Source organism: Salmo salar, chromosome ssa27 (genome assembly GCF_905237065.1).
Source record: "Salmo salar chromosome ssa27, Ssal_v3.1, whole genome shotgun sequence".
Lineage (NCBI taxonomy): Eukaryota > Metazoa > Chordata > Actinopteri > Salmoniformes > Salmonidae > Salmo > Salmo salar.
This window is the reverse complement of record NC_059468.1, coordinates 22104445-22125528: the sequence shown is the minus strand read 5'-3', so window position 1 is coordinate 22125528 and position 21084 is coordinate 22104445. Positions and strand designations below refer to the sequence as shown.

General features: G+C 42.0%; 2 protein-coding genes across 5 annotated transcripts in view; one reads left to right on the top strand and one right to left on the bottom strand.

Moving 5' to 3' along the window:
• The window catches only part of abcf1 (ATP-binding cassette, sub-family F (GCN20), member 1), a 31417-nt gene extending 12947 nt beyond the window's left edge, over window positions 1-18470 (top strand). For 2 of the 4 annotated variants that reach the window (XM_045709191.1, NM_001173611.1), the window contains 18 exon segments: window positions 1673-1729; window positions 2012-2101; window positions 3872-3940; window positions 5654-5728; window positions 5844-5939; window positions 7552-7674; window positions 9230-9416; window positions 9594-9733; window positions 9971-10119; window positions 15680-15763; window positions 15913-16037; window positions 16212-16324; window positions 16428-16602; window positions 16684-16758; window positions 16870-16940; window positions 17051-17252; window positions 17349-17486; window positions 17675-18470. In XM_045709191.1, coding sequence (XP_045565147.1) covers window positions 1673-1729; window positions 2012-2101; window positions 3872-3940; window positions 5654-5728; window positions 5844-5939; window positions 7552-7674; window positions 9230-9416; window positions 9594-9733; window positions 9971-10119; window positions 15680-15763; window positions 15913-16037; window positions 16212-16324; window positions 16428-16602; window positions 16684-16758; window positions 16870-16940; window positions 17051-17252; window positions 17349-17486; window positions 17675-17841 — 2136 coding nt within the window. In that variant the 3' untranslated portion in view covers window positions 17842-18470. 4 annotated transcript variants of the gene reach the window in all.
• Window positions 18456-20999, bottom strand: mrps18b (mitochondrial ribosomal protein S18B). The gene is made up of 7 exons (XM_014177985.2): window positions 20692-20999; window positions 20193-20355; window positions 19909-20006; window positions 19678-19746; window positions 19476-19542; window positions 19158-19217; window positions 18456-19006 (listed from the first exon to the last, which is right to left on the bottom strand). Exons 1-7 carry the CDS (start codon window positions 20770-20772, stop codon window positions 18810-18812), a joined length of 735 nt encoding a protein of 244 aa, XP_014033460.1. The 5' UTR covers window positions 20773-20999; the 3' UTR covers window positions 18456-18809.
• Between the last annotated feature and the right edge of the window lie 85 nt (window positions 21000-21084).

Genomic DNA, 21084 nt, shown 5'->3' with positions numbered 1-21084 from the left:
ATTTTAGTCATTTAGCAGACGCTCTTATCCAGAGCGACTTACAGTAGTGAATGCATACATTTCATAAATGTTTTTCTCCGTACTGGTCCCCCGTGGGAATCGAACCCACAGCTTGGGGGTTGTGGGTTCGATTGCAAACACCATGCTCTACCAACTGAGCCACATGTAGCACGCGCTGGGGCGCGTGCTACGGGTGGGTGTTATCGTGACCAGTGAGCTGAGATAAGGCGGAGCTTTACCTAGCATAGACTTATAGATTACCTGGAGCCAGTGGGTCTGGCGACGAATAGGTAGCGAGGGCCAGCCGACTAGTGCATACAGGTCGCAGTGCTAGGTGATATATGGGGCTTTGTTGACAAAACGGATGGCACTGTGATAGACTGCATCCTGTTTGCTGAGTAGTGTTGGAGGCTATTTTGTAAATGACATCGTCGAGGATCGGTAAAATAGTTAGTTTTACGGGGGTATGTTTGGAGCCGTGAGTAAAGGAGTCTTTGTTGCGAAATAGGAAGCCGATTCTAGATTTTATTTTGGATTGGAGATGTTTAATATGTGTCTGGAAGGAGAGTTTAGTCTAGCCAGACACCTAGGTATTTGTAGTTGTCCACATATTCTAAGTCAGAACTGTCCAGAGTAGTGATGCTAGTTGGGCGGGCGGGTGCGGGCAGCAAACGGTTGCCCGCACCCGCATTTAGTTTTACTGGCATTTAAGCGCAGTTGGAGGCCACGGAAGGAGTGTTGTATGGCATTGAAGCTAATTTAGAGGTTTATCGGTGTCCAAAGTAGGGCCAGATGTATACAGAATGGTGTCGTCTGCGTAGAGGTTGATCAGGAAATCACCCGCAGCAAGAGTGACATCGTTGATATATACAGAGAAGAGTCGGCCCGAGAATTGAACCCTGTGGTACCCCCATAGACTGGCAGAGGTCCGGACAACAGGCCCTCCGATTTGACACACTGAACTCTGAGAAGTAGTTAGTGAACCAGGTGAGGCAGTCATTAGAGAAACCAAGGCTGTTGAGTCTGGGGCACAGCTGGGAGCTGAGGGGGGTCTATAACAGGCGGCAGCAGTGAGAGATTTATTTCTGGAGAGATTATTTTTGAAAATTAGAAGCTCTAACTGTTTGGGCATAGACCTGTGAAGTAAGCCTGCAAAGTTCTGTCAATCTCTGCAGTAGATTGCAACTCCTCCCCCTTTGGCAGTTCTATCTTGATGGAAAATGTTGTAGTTGGGGATGGAGATCAACGCAAATGAGATTTCTGAGATGTCATTGTGATTAGAGGGGCAATGCCATTAATGACTGGCAGTTAGCAAGTTCAGTAGTCTACTAATGACCATTAGCAGCATCAGAGTTTTGGAGAAGCCTAGTTACGGTGCCTAAATGGTCACGTGGAATTTGACTGCGGTCATGACTCGTGACTGCCGGTGTGGCGGTAATACGGTCACCGTAACAGCCCTATTCCTACATTTCATTGCATTTCATCTACATGTGTTGGACAAATTTACATTGGCCAGAAGTGTTGGCTTGCAAGGCACTTAGAATCGAATGAGTTGAATTAAGCATGTCATTTTTCTTCATAACGACTTTGTGCTTGGTGTAAGGACATCTCTAATATTAAGGAACTGGTGTATCTGTGTGTTTGTCTTTGCGTCTTTAATACTTTAACACAGGAGGTTGAGAAGGTGCATAAGGGCAAGAAAAAAGATAAGCCAAAACCGAAAGCCAAGGTGGGTGATGGAATGGATTTATTCTCCTACTACACACTCTTCTCCCCCCCCCAATCCAACAGGGTTGATAACGGAAAGCAGCACATTTGAAGTTGTTCACTAACACATTCCCCTCTCAATCTATTCCCTTTTTATTTCACAACACTTTATTTCACTACTTTTTTCTTTCTCATAGATCTCATATCTGCAGATCTAACCCACTGAAATACTCAACACAATAAAACTGATCTCACTTGTTCCCAGACATGGAGCCTCACTCTCCTTTTTCCTACATAAAACCAGGCTCCCTCTGATGAGGAAGAAAAGAAAGACGAGGATGAAAAGACAGCTGTGAAAAAGAACAGGAAACCAGAGGCTAAACCAGCACCCAAGGTCAGGCTTTTGATAGGCTTCGTGGAATTTTCACTATATTGCTTAGCCTATCTAGTCATTTCAGATCTACTGGAGTATCTAGGGAGTACAGAGTAGATCCTAGGGCTTGATTGATTTGGGATTCAGCATTATGTTGAACTAAATGAGACTCTTTTTTAAATTTATTTATATATATATATATACACACACAGTTTACATACACTTATGTTGGAGTTTTTAAAACTAGTTTTTCAACCACTCCACAAATGTCTTGTTAACAAACTATAGTTTTGGCAAGTTGGTCAGGACATCTACTCTGTGCATGACAAGTAATTTTTCCAACAATTGTTTACAGACAGATTATTTAACTTATAATTCACTGGATCACAATTCCATTGGGTCAGAAGTATACATACACTAAGTTGACTGTGCCTTTAAAAACCTTGGAAAATTACAGAAAATGATATCATGACTTTAGAAGCTTCTGATAAGCTAATTGACATCATTTGAGTCAATTGGAGGTGTACCTGTGGATGTACTTCAAGGCCTACCTTCAATCTCAGTGCTTCTTTGTTTGACATCATGGGGAAATCAACCAAGACCTCAGAAAAACAATTGTATACCTCCACAAGTCCACGTTCATCTGTACAAACAATAGTATGCGAGTATAAATACCATGGGACCACGCAGTCGTCATACCGCTCAGGAAGGAGACGCGTTCTGTCTCCTAGAGATGAACGTACTTGTGCAAATCAATCCCAGAACAACAGCGAAGAACCTTGTGAAAATGCTGGAGGAAACGGGTACAAAAGTATCTATATCCACAGTAAAATGAGTCCTATATCGACATAACCTGAAAGGCCGCTCAGCAAGGAAGAAGCCACTGCTCCAAAACCGCCATTCAAAAAGCCAGACTACGGTTTGCAACTGCAGATGGGGACAAAGATCGTACGTTTTGGAGAAATGTCCTCTGGTCTGATGAAACAAAAATAGAACTGTTTAGCCATAATGACCATCATTATGTTTGGAGGGAAAAGGGGGGCGCTTGCAAGCCGAAGAACACCATCCCAACTGTGAAGCACAGGGGTGGCAGCATCATGTTGTGGGGGTGCTTTGCTGCAGGAGGGACTGGTGCACTTCACAAAATAGATGGCGTCATGAGGTAGGAAAATTATGTGGATATATTGAAGCAACATCTCAAGACATCAGTCAGGAAATTAAATCTTGGTCGCAAATGGGTCTTCCAAATGAACAATGACCCCAAGCATACTTCCAAAGTTGTGGCAAAATGGCTTAAGGACAACAAAGTCAAGGTATTGGAGTGGCCATCACAAAGCCCTGACCTCAATCCTACAGAAAATTTGTGAGCAGAATTGAAAAAGCGTGTGCGAGCAAGGAGGCCTACAAACCTGACTCAGTTACTCTAGCCCTGTCAGGAGGAATGGGCCAAAATTCACCCAACTTATTGTGGGAAGCTTGTGGAAGGCTACCCTCAACGTTTGACCCAAGTTGAACAAATTAAAGGCAATGCGCCCAAATACTAATTGAGTGTATGTAAACTTCTGAGACACTGGGAATGTGATGAAATAAATAAAAGCTGAAATAAAAAATTCTCTACTATTATTCTGACATTTCACATTCTTAATAATGTGGTGATCCTAACTGACCTAAGACAGGGAATTTTTACAAGGATTAAATGTCAGGAATTGTGAAACTGAGTTTAAATGTGTTTGGCTAAGGTGTATGTAAATTTCCAACTTCAACTGTATTATTATTATTTTATTATTGTAGGCAACTGAGGAGGATGAAGCGGAGGACGAGAAGCCTCAGCCAAAGAAAGGCAAGAAGGAACAGCCCAAGGTGAGTGAAGAGCTCCAGTGGTAACGACACAAACTTTGTGTAAAACAGTTTTCCTTCTGGATTGTAGGGATGGCATTCTATAGGAAATATAATGGGTTAGCAACATACAGTGCCTACATAAAGTATTCATACCCCTTGACTTATTCCATGTTTTCGTTATTATGGTGTGAATTTCAAATGTTTAATCTCACATCTGCACACACTACCCTATAATGACAAAGTGAAACATGTTTTTAGACATTTTAGCTAATTTATTGAAAATGAAATACAGATATCTCACTTACATAAGTATTCACACCCCTGAGTCAATACTTTGTAGAAGCACTTTTTGCAGTGATTACAGCTGTGAGTCTTTCTGGGTAAGTCTCCAAGAGCGTTCCACACCTGGATTTTGCAACAATTTGCCCATTATTCTTCGAGCTCTGTCAAGTTGGTTCTTGATCATTGATAGACAACCATTTTCAGGTCTTGCCATAGATTTTCAAGTAGATTTAAGTTGAAACTGTAACTTGGTAAGCAACTCCAGTGTGGATTTGACCTTGTGTTTTAGGTGATTGTCCTGCCGAAACGTGATTTCGTCTCCCAGTGTCTGGTGGAAAGCAGACAACCAGGTTTTCCTCTAGGATTTTGCCTGTACTTGGCTCCATTCAGTTTCTTTTTCTATCCTGAAAAACTCCCCAGTCCTTGCCGATTACAAGCATACCCATAATATGATGCAGCCACCAGTATGCTTGAAAATATGGAGAGATACTCAGTAATATGTTTGGGCAAATCCAATACAACACTTTGTATTCAGGATAAAAAGTGAATGCTTTGCTACATTTTCTGCAGTATTACTTTAGTGCCCTGTTGCAGGATGCATGTTTTGGAATATTTTTATTCTGTACAGGCTTCTTCTTTTCACTCTGTCAATTAGGTTAGTATTGTGGAGTAACTACGATGTTGATCCATCCTCAGTTTTCTCCTGTCACAGCCATTAAACTCTAACTGTTTTAAAGTCACCATTGGCCTCATGGTGATATCCCTGAGTGGTTTCCTTCCTCTCTGGCAATTTGGTTAGGAAGGAAGCCTGTATCTTTGTAGTGACTGGGTGTATTGATACATCATCTGACGAGTAATTACTATCTTCACCATGCTCAACGGGATATTCAATGTGTGTTTTTTTTAATTTACTCATCTACCAATAGGTGCCCTTTGCGAGGAATTGGAAAACCTCCCTGGTCATTGTGGTTGAATCTGTGTTTGAAATTCACTGCTCGACTGAGGGACCTAAGAGATAATTGTATGTGTGGGGTACAGAGATGAGATAGTCATTCAAAAATCATATTAGACACTGTTGCACACAGTCCATGCAACTTATCATGTGACTTGTTAAGCAAACTTTTACTCCTGAACTTATTTAGGCTTGCTGTAACAAAAGGGGTTAAATACTTATTGACTCATGACATTTCAGCTTTACATTTTTTTTATAATTTGACATTGGTATTATGTGTATGCCAGTGACCCAAAATCTCAATTTAATCCATTTTAAATTCAGGCTGTAACACAACATTTTGAAAAAGTCAAAGGGTGTGAATACTTTCTGAATGCACTATACTGTGTGACTATCTAGGCCAATATAATGCATATGGGTATATGGGTCACAGTAGCACTTTATCTCTTGTCAGGGTAGTTTCTGTATTACCATAATGCTGTGTTACTTGTCCCATTCAGAGGATGAACAAACCTGCTCGCCCTCCGCGCAGCGAAGATGAAGAGGGTGATGACGATGAAGATGACACAATGAAGGTGTGTGTTTATCATCTAATCTGAGTCTGCTGTATGGAAGGGTCATACATGGCATGTAGAGCCACCTTAGAACGTCTAACTCACTGTCTCTCCCTCTGTCCCTCTCTACTGTCAGTGTGCTGAAGACGTGATAGCAGAGCAGGAGCAGGAGAAAGGTGACGACCCCTTTGCCAACATGAGCAAGAAGGAGAAGAAGAAGAAAAAGAAAATGGTAACAGTACCAAAGTTTTAGAACCCCTACTCATTCCAGGGTTTTTCTTTATTTTTACTATTTTATACATTGTAGAATAATAGTAAAAACATCTAAACTATGAAATGACACACATGGAATCATGTAGTAACCAAAAAAGTGTTAAACAAATCAAAATATATTTTAGATTCTTCAAAGTAGCCACACTTTGCTTTGATGACAGCTTTGCACACGCTTGGCATTCTCTCAACCAGCTTCATGAGGTAGTCACCTGGAATTGATTTAAATTAACAGGTGTGCCTAGTTAAAAGTTAAATAGTGGAATTTCTTTCCTTAATGCGTTTGAGCTAATCAGTCGTGACAAGGTAGGGGTGGTATACAGAGGATAGCCCTATTTGATAGACCAAGTCCATATTATGGCAAGAACAGCTCAAATAAGCAAAGAGAAACGACAGTCCATCATTACTTTAAGACACGAAGGTCAGTCAATCCGGAAAATTTCAAGAACATTGAAAGTGCAGTCACAAAAACCATCAAACGCTATGATGAAACTGGCTCTCATGAGGTCCGCCACAGGAAAGGAAGACCGAGAGTTACCGCTGCTGCAGAGGATAAGTTCATCAGTTACCAGCCTCAGAAATCGGCACAAAACTGCACCTCGAATTGCAGCACCAATAAATGCTTCAGAGTTCAAGTAACAGACACACCAACTGTTCAGAGGAGACTACGTGAATGAGGACTTCATGGTCAAATTGCTGCAAAGAAACCACTACTAAAGGACACCAATAAGAAGAGACTTGCTTGGGCCAAGAAACACAAGCAATGGACATTAGACCGGTGGAAATCTGTCCAAATTTGATATTTTTGGTTCCAACTCGGTGTCTTTTTGAGCCACCGAGTAGGTGAACGGATTATCTCCGAATGTGTGGTTCCCACCGTGAAGCATGGAGGAGGTGTGATGGTGTGGGGGTCCTTTGCTGGTGACTTTATTTAGAATTCAAGGCCTACTTAACCAGCATGGCTACCACAGCATTATGCAGTGATACACCATCCCATCTGGTTTGGGCTTAGTGGGACCATTTGTTTTTCAACAGGACAATGACCCAAAACACACCTTCAGGATGTAGAAGGGCTATTTGACCAAGAAGAAGAGTGCTGTATCAGATGACCTGACCTCAACCAAATTGAGATGGTTTGTGATGAGTTGGACCACAGAGTGAAGGAAAAGCAGCCAACAAGTGCTCAGCATGTGTGTGAACTCCTTCAAGACTGCTGGAAAAGCATTCTGGGTGACTACCTCATTGAGAGAATGCCAAGAGTGTGCAAAGCTGTCATCAAGGCAGAGGGTGGTTACTTTGAATAATCTAAAATATATCTTAGATTTGTTTAATACTTTTTTGGTTACTACATGATTCCATATGTGTTATGTCATAGTTTTGATGTCTTCACTATTATTCTACAATGTAGAAAATAGTCAAAATAAAGACAAACCTTCAAATGAGTAGGTGTGTCCAAACTTTTGACTGGTACTGTATATACACTACAAATATTGACCTTTTGAGAGCCTTTGGGCCAAACCAGAGACAGAAGCATTTTATTAATTGGAAGTGTGTGTCTGTGCCTCTGTTTCTAGATTGAGTATGAGAAGCAGGTAGCCAGTGTGCGTGCTGCCAACGCCATTGAGGGTGACTTCTCCGTGTCCCAGGCTGAGTTGTCTTCCAGGCAGGCCATGCTGGAGAACGCATCAGATATCAAGGTGACCTGACCCTCTCAACTCTTCTAGTGTTTCTTTATTCTGAAGAATTGAGAGAACTACATAGAACATAGTTAGTTATTTTACTGAAGAAAAACTCAATAGTACTCAATCGACTCAATCGACACACATCTCTATCTTTCTCTTATATTATATTACACAGGCACAAACAAGTATGTAGACACCCCTTCAAATTAGTGGATTTGGCTATTTCCACCACACCTGTTGCTGACAGGTGTATAAAATCGAGCACATAGCCATGCAATCTCCATAGACAAACACTGGCAGTAGAATGGCCCGTAATGAAGAGTTCAGTGAATTTCTACGTGGCACCGTCATAGGATGCCACCTTTCCAACAAGTCAGTTCGTCAAATTTCTGCCCTGCTCGAGCTGTCATGGTCAATTGTAAGTGCTGTTATTGTGAATTGGAAACGTTTAGCCGCAACAATGGCTCAGCCGTGAAGTGGTAGTCCACACAAGCTCACAGAACGGGACCGCTGAGTGCTGAAGCGCGTAGCGCATAAAAATCATCTGGAACCAACGTCAGCACAAGACCTGTGCGTTGGGAGCTTCATGAAATGGATTTCAATGGCCGAACAGCTGCACACAAGCCAAAGATTGCCATGCGCAATGACAAGTGTCGGCTGGAGTGGTGTAAAGCTCGCCGCCATTCGACTCTGGAGCAGTGGAAATGCGTTCTCTGGAGAGATGAATCACGCTTCACCATCTGGCAGTCCAACGGAGTAAGCTGGATTTGGAGAAAGCTACCTGCCCCAATGCATAGTGCCAACTGTAAAGTTTGGTGGAGGCGGAATAATGGTCTGGGGCTATTTTTCATGGTTCGGGCTAGGCCCCTTAGTTCCAGTGATGGGAAATCTTAATGATACAGCATACAATGTCATTCTGGATGATTCTGTGCTTTCAACTTTGTGGCAACAGTTTGGGGAACTTCCTGTTTCAACATGACAATGCTCCTGTGCACAAAGCGAGGTCCATACAGAAATAGTTTGTCGAGATTGATGTGGAAGAACTGGACTGCGCAGAGCCCTGAGCTCAACTCTATCGAACACCTTGGGGAGCCAGGCCTAATCACCCAACATCAGTGCCTGACCTTACTAATGCTCTTGTGGCTGAATGGATGTAAGTCTCTGCAGCAATGTTCCAACATCTAGTGGAAAGCCTTCCTGGAAGAGTGGAGGCTGTTATAGCAGCAAGGAGGGGACCAACTTAATGCCCATGATTTTGGAGTAAGATGTTTGACGAGCAGGTGTCCACATACTTTTGCTCATGTAGTGTAACGTCTTATCACCCACAAGAAGAATGGTTGTACGGACGAGGATGGTTGTTGGGATTCATCAAATGGCTGAATGTCTATGTAACTGAAACATTGCACTTTATGTATTGTGTTTCTTTGTAAGCACACAGTGTGAGTATGAGGAGGTAGTCCCTTCAACCATTCCTTATGGAATGTCAAGTGGGAAGCCCTAAAGTTCTGGGTATCAGAGTTCACCTGTGGTGGTTTCAGTGTTTTAATGTGCTGCTCTTTGTTTCCTCCAGCTGGAGAGGTTCAGTATATCAGCTCACGGGAAAGAGCTGTTTGTCAATGCAGACCTCCTGGTGGTGGCAGGAAGACGCTACGGTCTGGTTGGACCTAACGGGAAGGGGAAGACCACGCTTCTGAAACATATTGCCAACAGAGCTCTCAGTATCCCTCCTAACATCGACGTGCTGCTCTGTGAGCAAGGTATGTCACCTGTCCTCTAAAGAACACCCCCCCCCCCCCCCCCATCATACCTTTCTCTGTCTCCTTCCCTTATCCTCTCTACCCCTCTTCTCCTTTCCTTTCTCTCTTCCCCTCTCACTTCACCCCCACCGTCTTTTCTCCCTTTAACACCCTGTCGTGCTCTCCATATCGCCATAGAGGTGATGGCGGATGACACCCCAGCGGTCCAGGCTGTGTTGAAGGCAGACACCAGGCGTTTGAAGCTCCTAGAGGAGGAGAGACAGTTGCAGGCTCTGCTGGAGAAAGGAGAAGACAGTGTGGCTGAGAGACTGGACAAGGTATGGGGAAGCATCAACATTGAACCCTAATATACTCTTAGATCTGCCAGGCAAAATATTCACTTCCTAATTGCTATGATAGTCTATTGAATACAGGGCTGGGGTCAGGTTTTCATTCAGACTGTGGTAACTGGAAAAAGAGTCATGGTCTCTTAACCTGCATTCAGATAGTAATGTAATATCTGTCAATCGACTAAACCACTGCATGTGTACATATTGTGTGTCTGTCTCAACCAGGTCTATGAGGAGTTGAGGATCATCGGGGCAGCAGCAGCGGAGGCTAAAGCCCGTCGTATCCTGGCTGGTCTCTCCTTCACCCCAGAGATGCAGAACAGAGCTACCAAGAAGTTCTCTGGAGGCTGGAGGATGAGAGTCTCACTAGCCAGGTATGTTTTTTTTTTTCTGAATTCCAATTACAGGTGTAGGATCTTAATTCGATCACTCTTTTGTTGCTGAGAATTTACAGGAAATGTAGATGAGTTTCATGATTCAAATAAATTAATTGAAAACCCACACTAACACATGGTTATATTAACAGTATTGCGCTTTTCATGTAACATACTTTTGGCCAGCTAATAACCTAACCACCAATCAAGCAACCCTATGGACTTAAAGTTCAAATTATTTTATTTAACCAGGAAGGGCTCATTGAGATTTGAAATCTCTTTTTCAATAGCGTCCTGGCCAAGATGGGCAGCACCAAGTCATTACACAACTAGACAGACATGAAAAACTACAGGTAATCTAGTAAAAAAAACAGATGTCACAAGAGCATAACAAAATCATAAAACAGCAAATTAAAAGCATTGACAGGTGAGGGAATCAGCCTCAATCATTCATCAATTATTTAAAAACACCAATAGGGACAAGTTTTTCCAGTTGAGAAGTATTTTGTAAGGCGTTCTAAGCCGATGGCTCAGAGTACATAAAAGCCCTAGTAGTAAACCCAAAATGCCTTTGTAAATACCAGTGACTGAGCCTACGAGTGACTAGAGAAGGCCAGCCAACCCTGGTATATAAAGTGCAGTGGTGCGTAAGTGTTTTGCAGTTTAAAATAAATCTTGATGCTTCATGGTAAAGGGTGTCAATTGATCTCAACCACTGAGCGGAAGCATTTATATATAAAATATCTCCGTAGTCTAGTATAGGCATAAATGTAGCTGATACTAGCCTCCTTCTGGCTTCAAAAGAAAAACAGGCCATATTCCTAAAATAAAATCCCAACATTTTTTGTATATTATTGAATATGCAATTTAAGAGACCGTCATCAACTAAAATTCCAAGATATTTATATGCGGTTACAGTCTCAATCTCATTGCCCTGACAGGCAGTAATAGGTGAAAGGTTGAGGTCTATTTCTTGTTTTAGAAAACACCATTAGTTTAGTTTTGTCAGTATTGAGGATAAGATTCAATTGACACAATGTATGTTGAACAGTATAAAAAGGTTCTGGATAGCTTTTGTGAGAGACGAGGCACAACAATAAATAACAGTATCATCAGCATAAAAGTGAAGTGGCGCATTTTGCTAATTTTTGTCTTAAATGATTTATAGAAATAGTGAATAAGAGGGCACCAAGTAGAGCCTTGGGGCACACATTTCAGACAGAAAATGTAAGACATGAGTCCATCAAATTGAGTGCACTGAGTTCTATCAGACAGATGGTTAGCAAACCATGCAACTGCATACTCCGAAAGACATTCTTTGCCTCAGTATAGCATGATCAACTGTAACTAAAGCCTTAGAGATCAATAAAAAGTGAGAGAGAGTGCTGTTTTTTTTGTCAAGGGCTTCAGTGATGTCATTTAAAACCTTCATGGCTGCTGTAATTGTGCTATGCTTCTTCCTGAAGCCCGATTTGGTACATTGATAAAATAGAGTTAGTATATAAAAACTATTTTAGCTGTTCACTAACAAGGGTTTCAAGTATTTTCGCCAGGGGTGACAGCTTTGAGATTGGCCTATAATTATTTAAGAGTTGGATCTCCCCCTTTTAAAAGTGGTAGGACAAATGCTGATTTCCAGATCTTTGGAATTTCATTAAGTTCCAGGGTTAGATTGAACAGATATGTAAGTGGTTCACCTATGAAGTCAGCTGCCAGTTTTAAAAAGCAGGGATCAAGAAGATCAGGACCTGCAGGCTTTCTCTGATTGTAAGGATTTTCAGGGCTTTATGTACCTCCTGCACTCAGAATAGCAAAAGATCAAACTTTGACCAGCTCTCACTGGTTCATCCACACAGGGTTGTACAGAGACAGAGGATACTGAATCAAACAGCCTACCAGATGATACAAAGTGCTCATTGATACAATTCAGCATGTCAGTTTTGTCATATACAGCAACAGAGTCCTTCAATACACAACGGTAATTCATTGACATTACTGTTACCAGGCAGACTTAACCTGTCTGGGCCAGTGGGACGCTTGCGTCCCACCCTAATCAACAGCCAGTGGAATCGCGTCGCGCTAAATGCAAAACCTCATAAATGCTATAACTTCAATTTCTCAAACATATGACTATTTTACACCGTTTTATAGATACACCTCTCCTGAATCGAACCACGTTGTCCGATTTCAAAAAGGCTTTACAGCAAAAGCAAAACATTAGATTATGTCAGCAGAGTACCCAGCCAGAAATAATCACACAGCCATTTTCAAAGCAACTAGCATGCATCACAAATACCCAAAACACAGCTAAATGCAGCACTAACCTTTGACAACCTTCATCAGATGACACTCCTAGGACATCATGTTACACAACACATGCATTTTTTGTTGGATAAAGTTCATATTTATATATAAAAACAGCATTTTACATCGGTTCATGACGTTCAGAAAATCTTTTCCCGCAAATGCTTCCGATGAATTAGTGCTACAATTTACAAAATTACTATTCGAAAACATTGTTAAAATGTAATATTGTCATTCAAAGACTTATAGATTAACATGTCTTGAATGCCATCTCTTTGCCAGATTTAAAAATAACTTTACTGGGAAATCACACTTTGCAATAAACGACGTGGTATGCCCAGAAAAAAAGTCTAGGCTATAAATGTTGGAGCCATCTTGGAACGATCAACCATCAAAAATACTATTGTAAATAATCCCTTACCTTTGATTATCTTTATCAGAAGGCACTTCTAGGAATCCCAGGTCCATAACAAATGTAGTTTTGTTCAAAAAAGTTAATAATTTATGTCCCAATAGTGTTAGCGCGCTCCGAAGGCTAGTGAAAATGTACCGTGTGCGTCTGACTTGTCGTCAGGAATGAGCAAAAAAAATATATGTAAGTTCGTTCAAACATGTCAAACGTTGTATAACATAAATCTTTAGGGGCTTTTTCAACCAGGGCTTCAATAATATTCCATTGGGACGGTTGCATTGTCTTTCAAAACGTTTCGAAAAGGGAGAGTACCCATGGGCGCCGACGTCACAATGGTAATGGCCCATCCCCTGTGACCAAGATAAACAGGCTCTCTTTCAGTCAATTTTGATAGTAGGAGACTCAAACCACTTTGTAAAGACTGGGGACATCTAGTGGAAGCCATAGGAAGTGCTAAATGAATCACAAGCCCCTGTGTGTTTCAATGGCAAATGTTTGAAGTGATATCCACACATCAGATTTCAGTTTCCTGTCAGGATTTGTCTCAGGGTTTTGACTGCCATATGAGTTCTGTTATACTCACAGACACCATTCAAACAGTTTTAGAAACTTTAGGGTGTTTTCTATCAAAATCAAACAATTATATGCATATTCTAGTTACTGGGCAGGAGTAGTAACCAGATTAAATCGGGTACGTTTTTTTATCCGGCCGTGCAAATACTGCCCCCTATTCAGGTTATCAGTGGTTACAGACATAAAATATTCAGACTGGGACTTCCTGAGAAGAAAAGAACACTTGTTTCTTGGCTGCCTAAAAAGAAGCCAATCAGCATCAGAACATGATTTCCTTGCTTTAGCCCAGGCTAGATGAGGTTTGTGAATAATACAAGACAGCTCAGAAAACCATGCATTATCCCGCCCTTTAACCCCGAACCTGCGGAATGGGGCATGTTTGTTTACTATTTGGAGAAAACCATCATGAAAGAATTTCCAGTTTCCACATCAGGAATAAGTTCAATCTTGCTCCAGTCAAAATAAAACAAATCATGAAAGAAAGCCTGCTCAATAAAACTCTTGAAATGTCTCTTATGAATAAAGCGTGGGTTTGTCTTAGTAACCTTTTAGTATTTCTAACAGCAACAGCACAATGGTCTCTTAAATCGTTACAAAAAACACCAACCGCAGAATATTTATGTGGACCATTTGTCAATATCTAATCAATCAGGGTAGATTTATCTGGACATTTGAGATTTGGGTGAGTTAATCAACTGGGTAAGAGTCAGAGAATTACAATACATTTTAAACTCATCAGACATGGCTTTAACCAACACCAGTTGAGATCACCAATCAAGATCATTACACTGTAAAGAAGTTTAGACAAGGTTCATCAGAGAAGAAAAAGCATCACCAAGAGCGGGGGGGGGGGGTCTATAACAGCCAATCACAGTTATAAAGAGACCCTTTGAATTCTCAAGATTCAAAGCAAGAAATTCCAACTGTTTCCAAATAGTTTCAGACTTTGCCACACTTACAACGAATTTAGTCTTTACATACAGCCACACCCCCACCTTAACTTGATCAGTGCATTACACATTGTAACCATTTATACAAATATCCTTATCAAGAACAGACTTGCTGAGCCAGGTTTCAGGAAAAACAATTGCATCATTATTGATTTAGCCCAAATCCTAACCCCAACAATTTTTGACAACAGGCTGCGTACATTTTAAATGAAAAATACCAAGACCAGATCTAGATTTAACATCAGAGTGGGTTTGGAGACATTGCATATCAGGGCCAGGGTTAGGCTGCACGTTACCTGATATCAACAACAGAAGAATAACTAGGCACCTCTGTTTAATAACTTTGCACGGCTTCTCTTTTTTTAAGAGACCTACTGCAAGCTAACTCTACAAGTGAGTTTCCAGACAGTACAAAAGTCATTTAAAAACATTAGACTTTGGTAGTGACACAAGTTCTTACTGTTCACATCATGCCCCAAATGCATCGGCACTTGGACGAGTGGACCGAGTGAAAGAGCGAGTTCCCGCAGACAAAATGTTTAATGGGCGGGAGAGCACATTTTCAGATGTACTCACCCAGAGTTCAGTAAAGTCAGTGCACAAAGCAATACCACAAATTGTAATTTTCTGAGAGCTGTAAGAAATAGAGGCCAAGGAAAGGTAAGGTGAGAGAGGGCCTGTGTGTATGTATGTGGGGGTCGATTGAGAGAAGGGCTTGGGGATTGTTGAGCTGCCTCTGACAGCCAGGTGGAGAGCGAAGAGAAGCAGCTTGGATGAGACACTCCGCAGAGGGAAAGCTGAGGATAGAACCCAGACCAGCCAGAGAGAGGGTTACTTTGGTAAACTTCAAGTGAAGAAGTGCAAATAGTGGAAAAAAAGTTATCCGAGGTTGAGGGAGACCCACGATCTTTACACCAGCAAAACTAAATAGTTTGCAATACACAACAAGGAAATTGTAGATTTGTTCCATTGTTAGTTAATAGGTTATTAGTAGGTTGAAAACTACTAGTCACAAACGACTTGCTGCCATCTTGGATTGTGCTGTTAAAATATAGGTCAAATTAAGCTCATATCTGTTGACCCCTTAGCCCTCCCAGGGCAATTCTATACATCTGAAAGGATTTGATTTTGAGGTTTTAGCAATATGGGAATTTCTTCAATATTTTTTTTTTCTTCAGCTACTTCTGCAGGTCAAGTCAAACGTAATTCAAAGTGCATTTTTACAAAGTCACTTTTACAGAGAATAAAAATGAACGAAAGTGTAACGTAGATAAAAACAGTGAAAATGAATTCTAAGCTTCCAGTGGCTCTCTCCTACCAGAGCTCTGTTCATGGAGCCCACCCTGCTGATGCTGGATGAGCCCACCAACCATCTTGACCTCAACGCTGTCATCTGGCTCAACAAGTAAGGGCACACCACACACAGTCTTTTACTTAAATATAATTTATTTCACAGGGCCACACAACATGCAGCTGCTTACTCAATGGGTCTTCTTTCTGCCCTGGATCTGTGAATGATACCACTGCAGTGGCTAATATGTTAATCTCTCCTAGCTACCTTCAGGGCTGGAAGAAGACTCTCCTCATCGTGTCTCACGACCAGAGTTTCCTGGACGATGTGTGTACTGACATAGTTCACTTGGACAACCAGAAACTTTACTACTACAGAGGGAATTACCGTGAGTTTATTAGCGATGTACATTCTTTCTCCTACCCCACAAACAACACATTAAAAAAGGAATGTATATGACTAGTTCTATACACATTTACATTTGGCAGGAGCTCTTATCCAGAGCCACTTGCAGTTAGATCCATGTTCTATAGATTGAAGCTTCTCTCTCTCCGTTTCTCAGTGACGTTTAAGAAGATGTACGTTCAGAAGCAGAAGGAGCTCCAGAAACAGTACGACAAACAGGAGAAGAAGCTCAAAGATCTCAAGGCTGGAGGGAAGTCCACCAAACAGGCCGTGAGTACAGTACAGCTACCTCTGTTTAGACATGGTTCTACCTGGATCCGTCTCTGTCTCTGTACTTCTCCCATCATCCACTGCTTTCTGTCTCGCTCTCTAGGAGAAGCAGACTAAGGAAGCCTTGACCAGGAAGCAAGCGAAGGGAAAGAAGAAGGGAGGAGTGGAGGAGGAGAGTCAGGAAGCTACAGAGTTGCTCAAACGACCCAAAGAGTACACTGTCAAATTCACCTTCCCCAACCCCCCTTCTCTCTCTCCTCCCATCCTCGGACTGCACAGTGAGTTCTCCCTCTTTTTTTCCCCCTCTTCCCCTCTCACTTTTTGTATATCCCTGTTTAACCCTCTGCTCTCTGTCTCAGGTGTAGACTTTGCCTTTGAGGGACACAAACCCCTCTTCAAGAATGTGGACTTTGGTATCGACATGGAGACTAGAAGTAAGTAGAAATCCTTTCTGTTTGCATACCTGCGACACGTTGGACTTTCTGGTCATTAGCCTCCATACTATACCTTAACTCTTTTTTTTGTTTTTTGCCCCCCTTGTTCAGTTTGTATAGTTGGACCCAATGGAGTCGGGAAGAGTACCCTATTACTACTTCTCACGGGCAGGTTAAATCCAGTATGTTTCCCTTCAAACAATACATATGATCTATATATACAAATACAGCACCTGTTTGTGTACTGATGGGTGTAACTGTCAAGCTAAATGTGTGTTGATTGGCCTTTCAGTCCAAGGGGGAGATGAGAAAGAACCATCGGTTGAAGGTGGGCTTCTTCAACCAGCAGTATGCTGACCAGCTGAACATGGAGGAGGCAGCTACAGAGTACCTCCAGAGGAACTTCAACCTGCCCTACCAGGACAGCAGGAAGTGTCTGGGCCGCTTCGGACTGGAGAGCCACGCACACACCATCCAGATCTCCAAGCTATCAGGTTAGGATTAGAAACATGCACGCGCGCATCCACACACCATCCAGTGTGTGTCGATCTGTTCTTCTAAATGTCTTCTCTTTGTTCCTCTCCATACAGGTGGTCAGAAAGCCAGAGTGGTGTTTGCTGAGCTGGCCTGTCGGCAACCTGACGTTCTCATCCTGGATGAGCCTACTAACAACCTGGACATTGAGTCGATCGATGCCTTATCAGAAGCTATCAACGAGTACAAAGGAGGTATGAGGATGTTTATTTTTGTTAAAATGTAGGATCAGAAAGTAGCGTAGTGATGGCATAAATAAAATGCCGGTCAACATCAAACACATAATTTGCATGCTGTTGATAGTGCCCTTTGGTAGAGACTTTGGACATCAGTGTTTCTCATATCTTATGGTTATATCCTCTTCCCTGTTGTCCAATCACAGCGGTGATCATTGTGAGTCACGATGCCCGGCTGATCACTGAGACAGCCTGTCAGCTGTGGGTGGTGGAGGACCGGTCCGTCAACCAGATAGACGGAGACTTTGAGGACTACAAACGGGAGGTCCTGGAATCACTGGGGGAGACCCTGGTCCACAAGGTCAAGGAGTGACCTACCTACAGCAGAACCAGGGCTCTATTCCCTAATATAGTGCATTACTTTTGACCAGAACACTATGGGCCCTGGTCAGATGTACTGCACTATGTAGGGAATAGGGTGCCATTTTGAACAGACCCCAGGAGGAAATAGAAATGTAATGCAATATAACCCACCACTGATGCTGGGGTGCATCTTCATAGTCTAAAGTGGCTTCCTTTCCTCGTCTCCTCGATCATTCTGAACTTTTTTGGAAACATCATGGCTGAAGTCAAGGAAGCCACGTTGGATTATTCAGACGCACCCCTGGTGTACTATGAGATACATTTTCAGAACTACAACTTGCCCCCTTGCCCCCCTATATACACACACCTGTAGATCTGAAAAGATAGGATCCAGAAGTGTCTTGGGCAAGGGGGTGATTTGGAATTCAGAATTTGACTGAACGAATAGGCATGTCTCATGGGGCGATGGGACAGGAAGAAAGCAATATGCTGAAGTACTTACAATAGAGGAAATGGCAATACATTACCACTGGCTCCATACATGTAGAAACAGAGCTCTTAACTGGGAATAAACATACCTGTATTATCAAGTATTTCCTACAGACAAAAAGGCAATGAAATAAATGATTTTGCATCTTACATGTTTTTATTGTACCACTTGCTCTTTAAATACAAAACCATGGATATGAGATTAGACAGATTACTCATGGATGGTCCATATAGTAGCATGTACTGTAACTGAGCTGATAAATTGTAGCCTGGAATTAATCTGTGATGTGTTTTAGCGTAAGGCTAAATTGCCTTTCATATTTTTAGTCTAAGGTCCAAAAACAAAACACTGTCTAACAATCTGAATATTTTGACACTAATTTGTTTTATATACAAAATGTGCTCTGTCCAGAATCACCAAATTAAATCCTCAAACTTTCACCATAATTCCTCTGATACTCCCTCATCAATTTCAGGTAGGTCTTTCATCTATTTCAAATATGCCTTATAGGTCTTCTTGACTTTAGCCACTTCAGTCTTGTCCGGCTGTATGGTGTGGTACCACCGGTACCAAGGATCACCTGAGGTAATGGTGGGGGGAGGAGGGGTTGAGCCCACTGCGTCATGGCAGTTGGAGTAGTCCTCTCCTGAGAAGTCCACATGAGGAACCTGGAAGGGTAGAAGCCCTGGAAAAAATATGGACAATGTCATGTAGAGAACTACATTTTCTGTTTTGGTGGCCTTGTTGAAGCACTGGGCTGGTCACAAAAATGCAATTCTCCATTATTACTGTAGCGCTCTAGCATTCTGCTCCTTAGTCACAGAGGCTGAACTTACCATGGTCTCTTGCAGTGCCAATCGCCTGATTGAGTTGCTTTTGCTGTTTCTGACACACTCCTGGATAAAAATGTAGACGGAGATAATATAAAATGTGGCACTTTAGTTACCTGAAACCTTGCAAAAGGTTGTTTACTTCATGGAGAAATGTTTTAAAGTCACTGAAACACCCATTGGCAGCCTCAGTGTCGACTGTGTTTGTCAATCAAATAACTTATTTTGATGACACCAGCAAGCGTTTAGATAACACCTGCTGAATTCAGCATGGATGATTCATTCATAGAATTGTATACATTAGGTAAATTGAACATATCTTACCTGTCCGTGTGGAGTCATACACAATGCCTGTATTTGGACTGATGAACTGTTGCAGTAGCTTCACATTCTACAGGAAGACAATGGGCCATTGATTTACAAACAAAATTGAATAGCCTGTTAAGTCAACTGAACAAAACCAATCAAATGTAATCTAATATTCCATTGCTCACAATGTGTGTGTTCCATGAGTGAGAGACCAGACCTGATAGTGGATGATGACATTGGAGTCTCGACAGATTGGACAGGGGTTCCCACATATCTTGTCTCCTCTCTGAAAACGAAACAAAGTGAGGTTGCAATCACATCTGTTTAGTGGAGAATATAATAATATGGGGTTATAGAGCAGACAGCATCATGGAAGACATCTGTGCACTCCCCAAAGCCTGGGTAATAGCTCAGAGAACTGTCACAGAACCAGCTCTGTTACACGTACAATGCAAGTCTTGCGCGTCTTCTGAGGAGGAATCCCGCCTTTGTGGTTCCTCCTGTAGTCAGACCACACTGGACTGGTTCCATAGAGCGCTATGTACTCTACAAATAGGAGAGGTGGATGGACACCAAGTCAATGCTCACTTATGGATGGATTAACAAATTAATTACACTAGTCCTGGACTACTTGCATGGAGATTCTCCATTGAGCATACTTTGTCTGGGTATGCAGAACCATCCCTTTAAAAAAAGTGTGTAGAGTAGACATTCAAGGTCTAATCTCCATACCTTCGCTCTCCAGGTAGTCCCATGGTCTGTCCTTGTAGCGGGCAAGCGCCTGTTCTGCCTCAGCGGCATCACTGGGGATCTCAGGTGAGGCTGCAGTGCAGAGAGAGAGGCTGGACTGCACACCTGGAAACACAGCCTGGGTGCAAAGCCTGACAGGTACACTCTTTGGAAGATAGAAACCAAACAAATATTGTGACTGTCAGTCAAGTATGAAACATGCAAATACAGTGTACTGTACACAAGACAATACTGCTAATAATTTAGCATGGACTGGTTATGTGAAACATATGACTGGTGTTGTATTGGATGATGCACAGGTATGTTTCTAACTAGCTAGCTCTATAACTTAATTAGCTGCTGTAGTTCACTGCTGGCTAGTGAACTACCGACAGTAGTTCGGTCACTGTTTCATGATCTAAATGTGTAACGTAGGTGTGCAGCAGAAGTCCTAGCGTTTGCTTACCTGACGCACTATAGAAAATAATGAATTGTGAAGTACCTTATTCTGCCGAATATTCTGTAAAAGCAAAGGGGTCACGCGGCATAAAACCCTTCCAACGCCTCGTATGGATGCTGCCATTTTGCCTTTCACAGCTGAGGGTTGAAAGTTTACAGGTGAAAGGTGAAGTAGCACATTATTTATTTGTGTGCATGACCAAAGAAACTCATTTTGGACTTCAAGGAACCTATTTTATGAATTTTATTTCATTATTCATTTCGTCATTTGAAATTTAAGGGCAAGGTTTTGATAGTGTCCGCGGGTGTGGCAGGCAACGTGCTCGAGTGCGTCGCAGCCATTTTGTACAAATATTACAATCGAATTTATACCCAAATGTGATATTATAACCAAGTACAAGTAACATATTTTGTGAGTTATCACTGATAGTGATTC

Excerpts from the sequence above, each read along its gene's own strand:
- mrps18b (XM_014177985.2), bottom strand. The coding sequence starts at position 20,772 with ATGGCAGCATCCATACGAGGCGTTGGAAGGGTTTTATGCCGCGTGACC. Across the intron at positions 19,543-19,677 it reads ATGTCATCATCCACTATCAG|AATGTGAAGCTACTGCAACA; the intron begins GTCTGGTCTCTC and ends GTCTTCCTGTAG. Across the intron at positions 19,007-19,157 it reads TGGCACTGCAAGAGACCATG|GGCTTCTACCCTTCCAGGTT; the intron begins GTAAGTTCAGCC and ends TATTTTTTCCAG.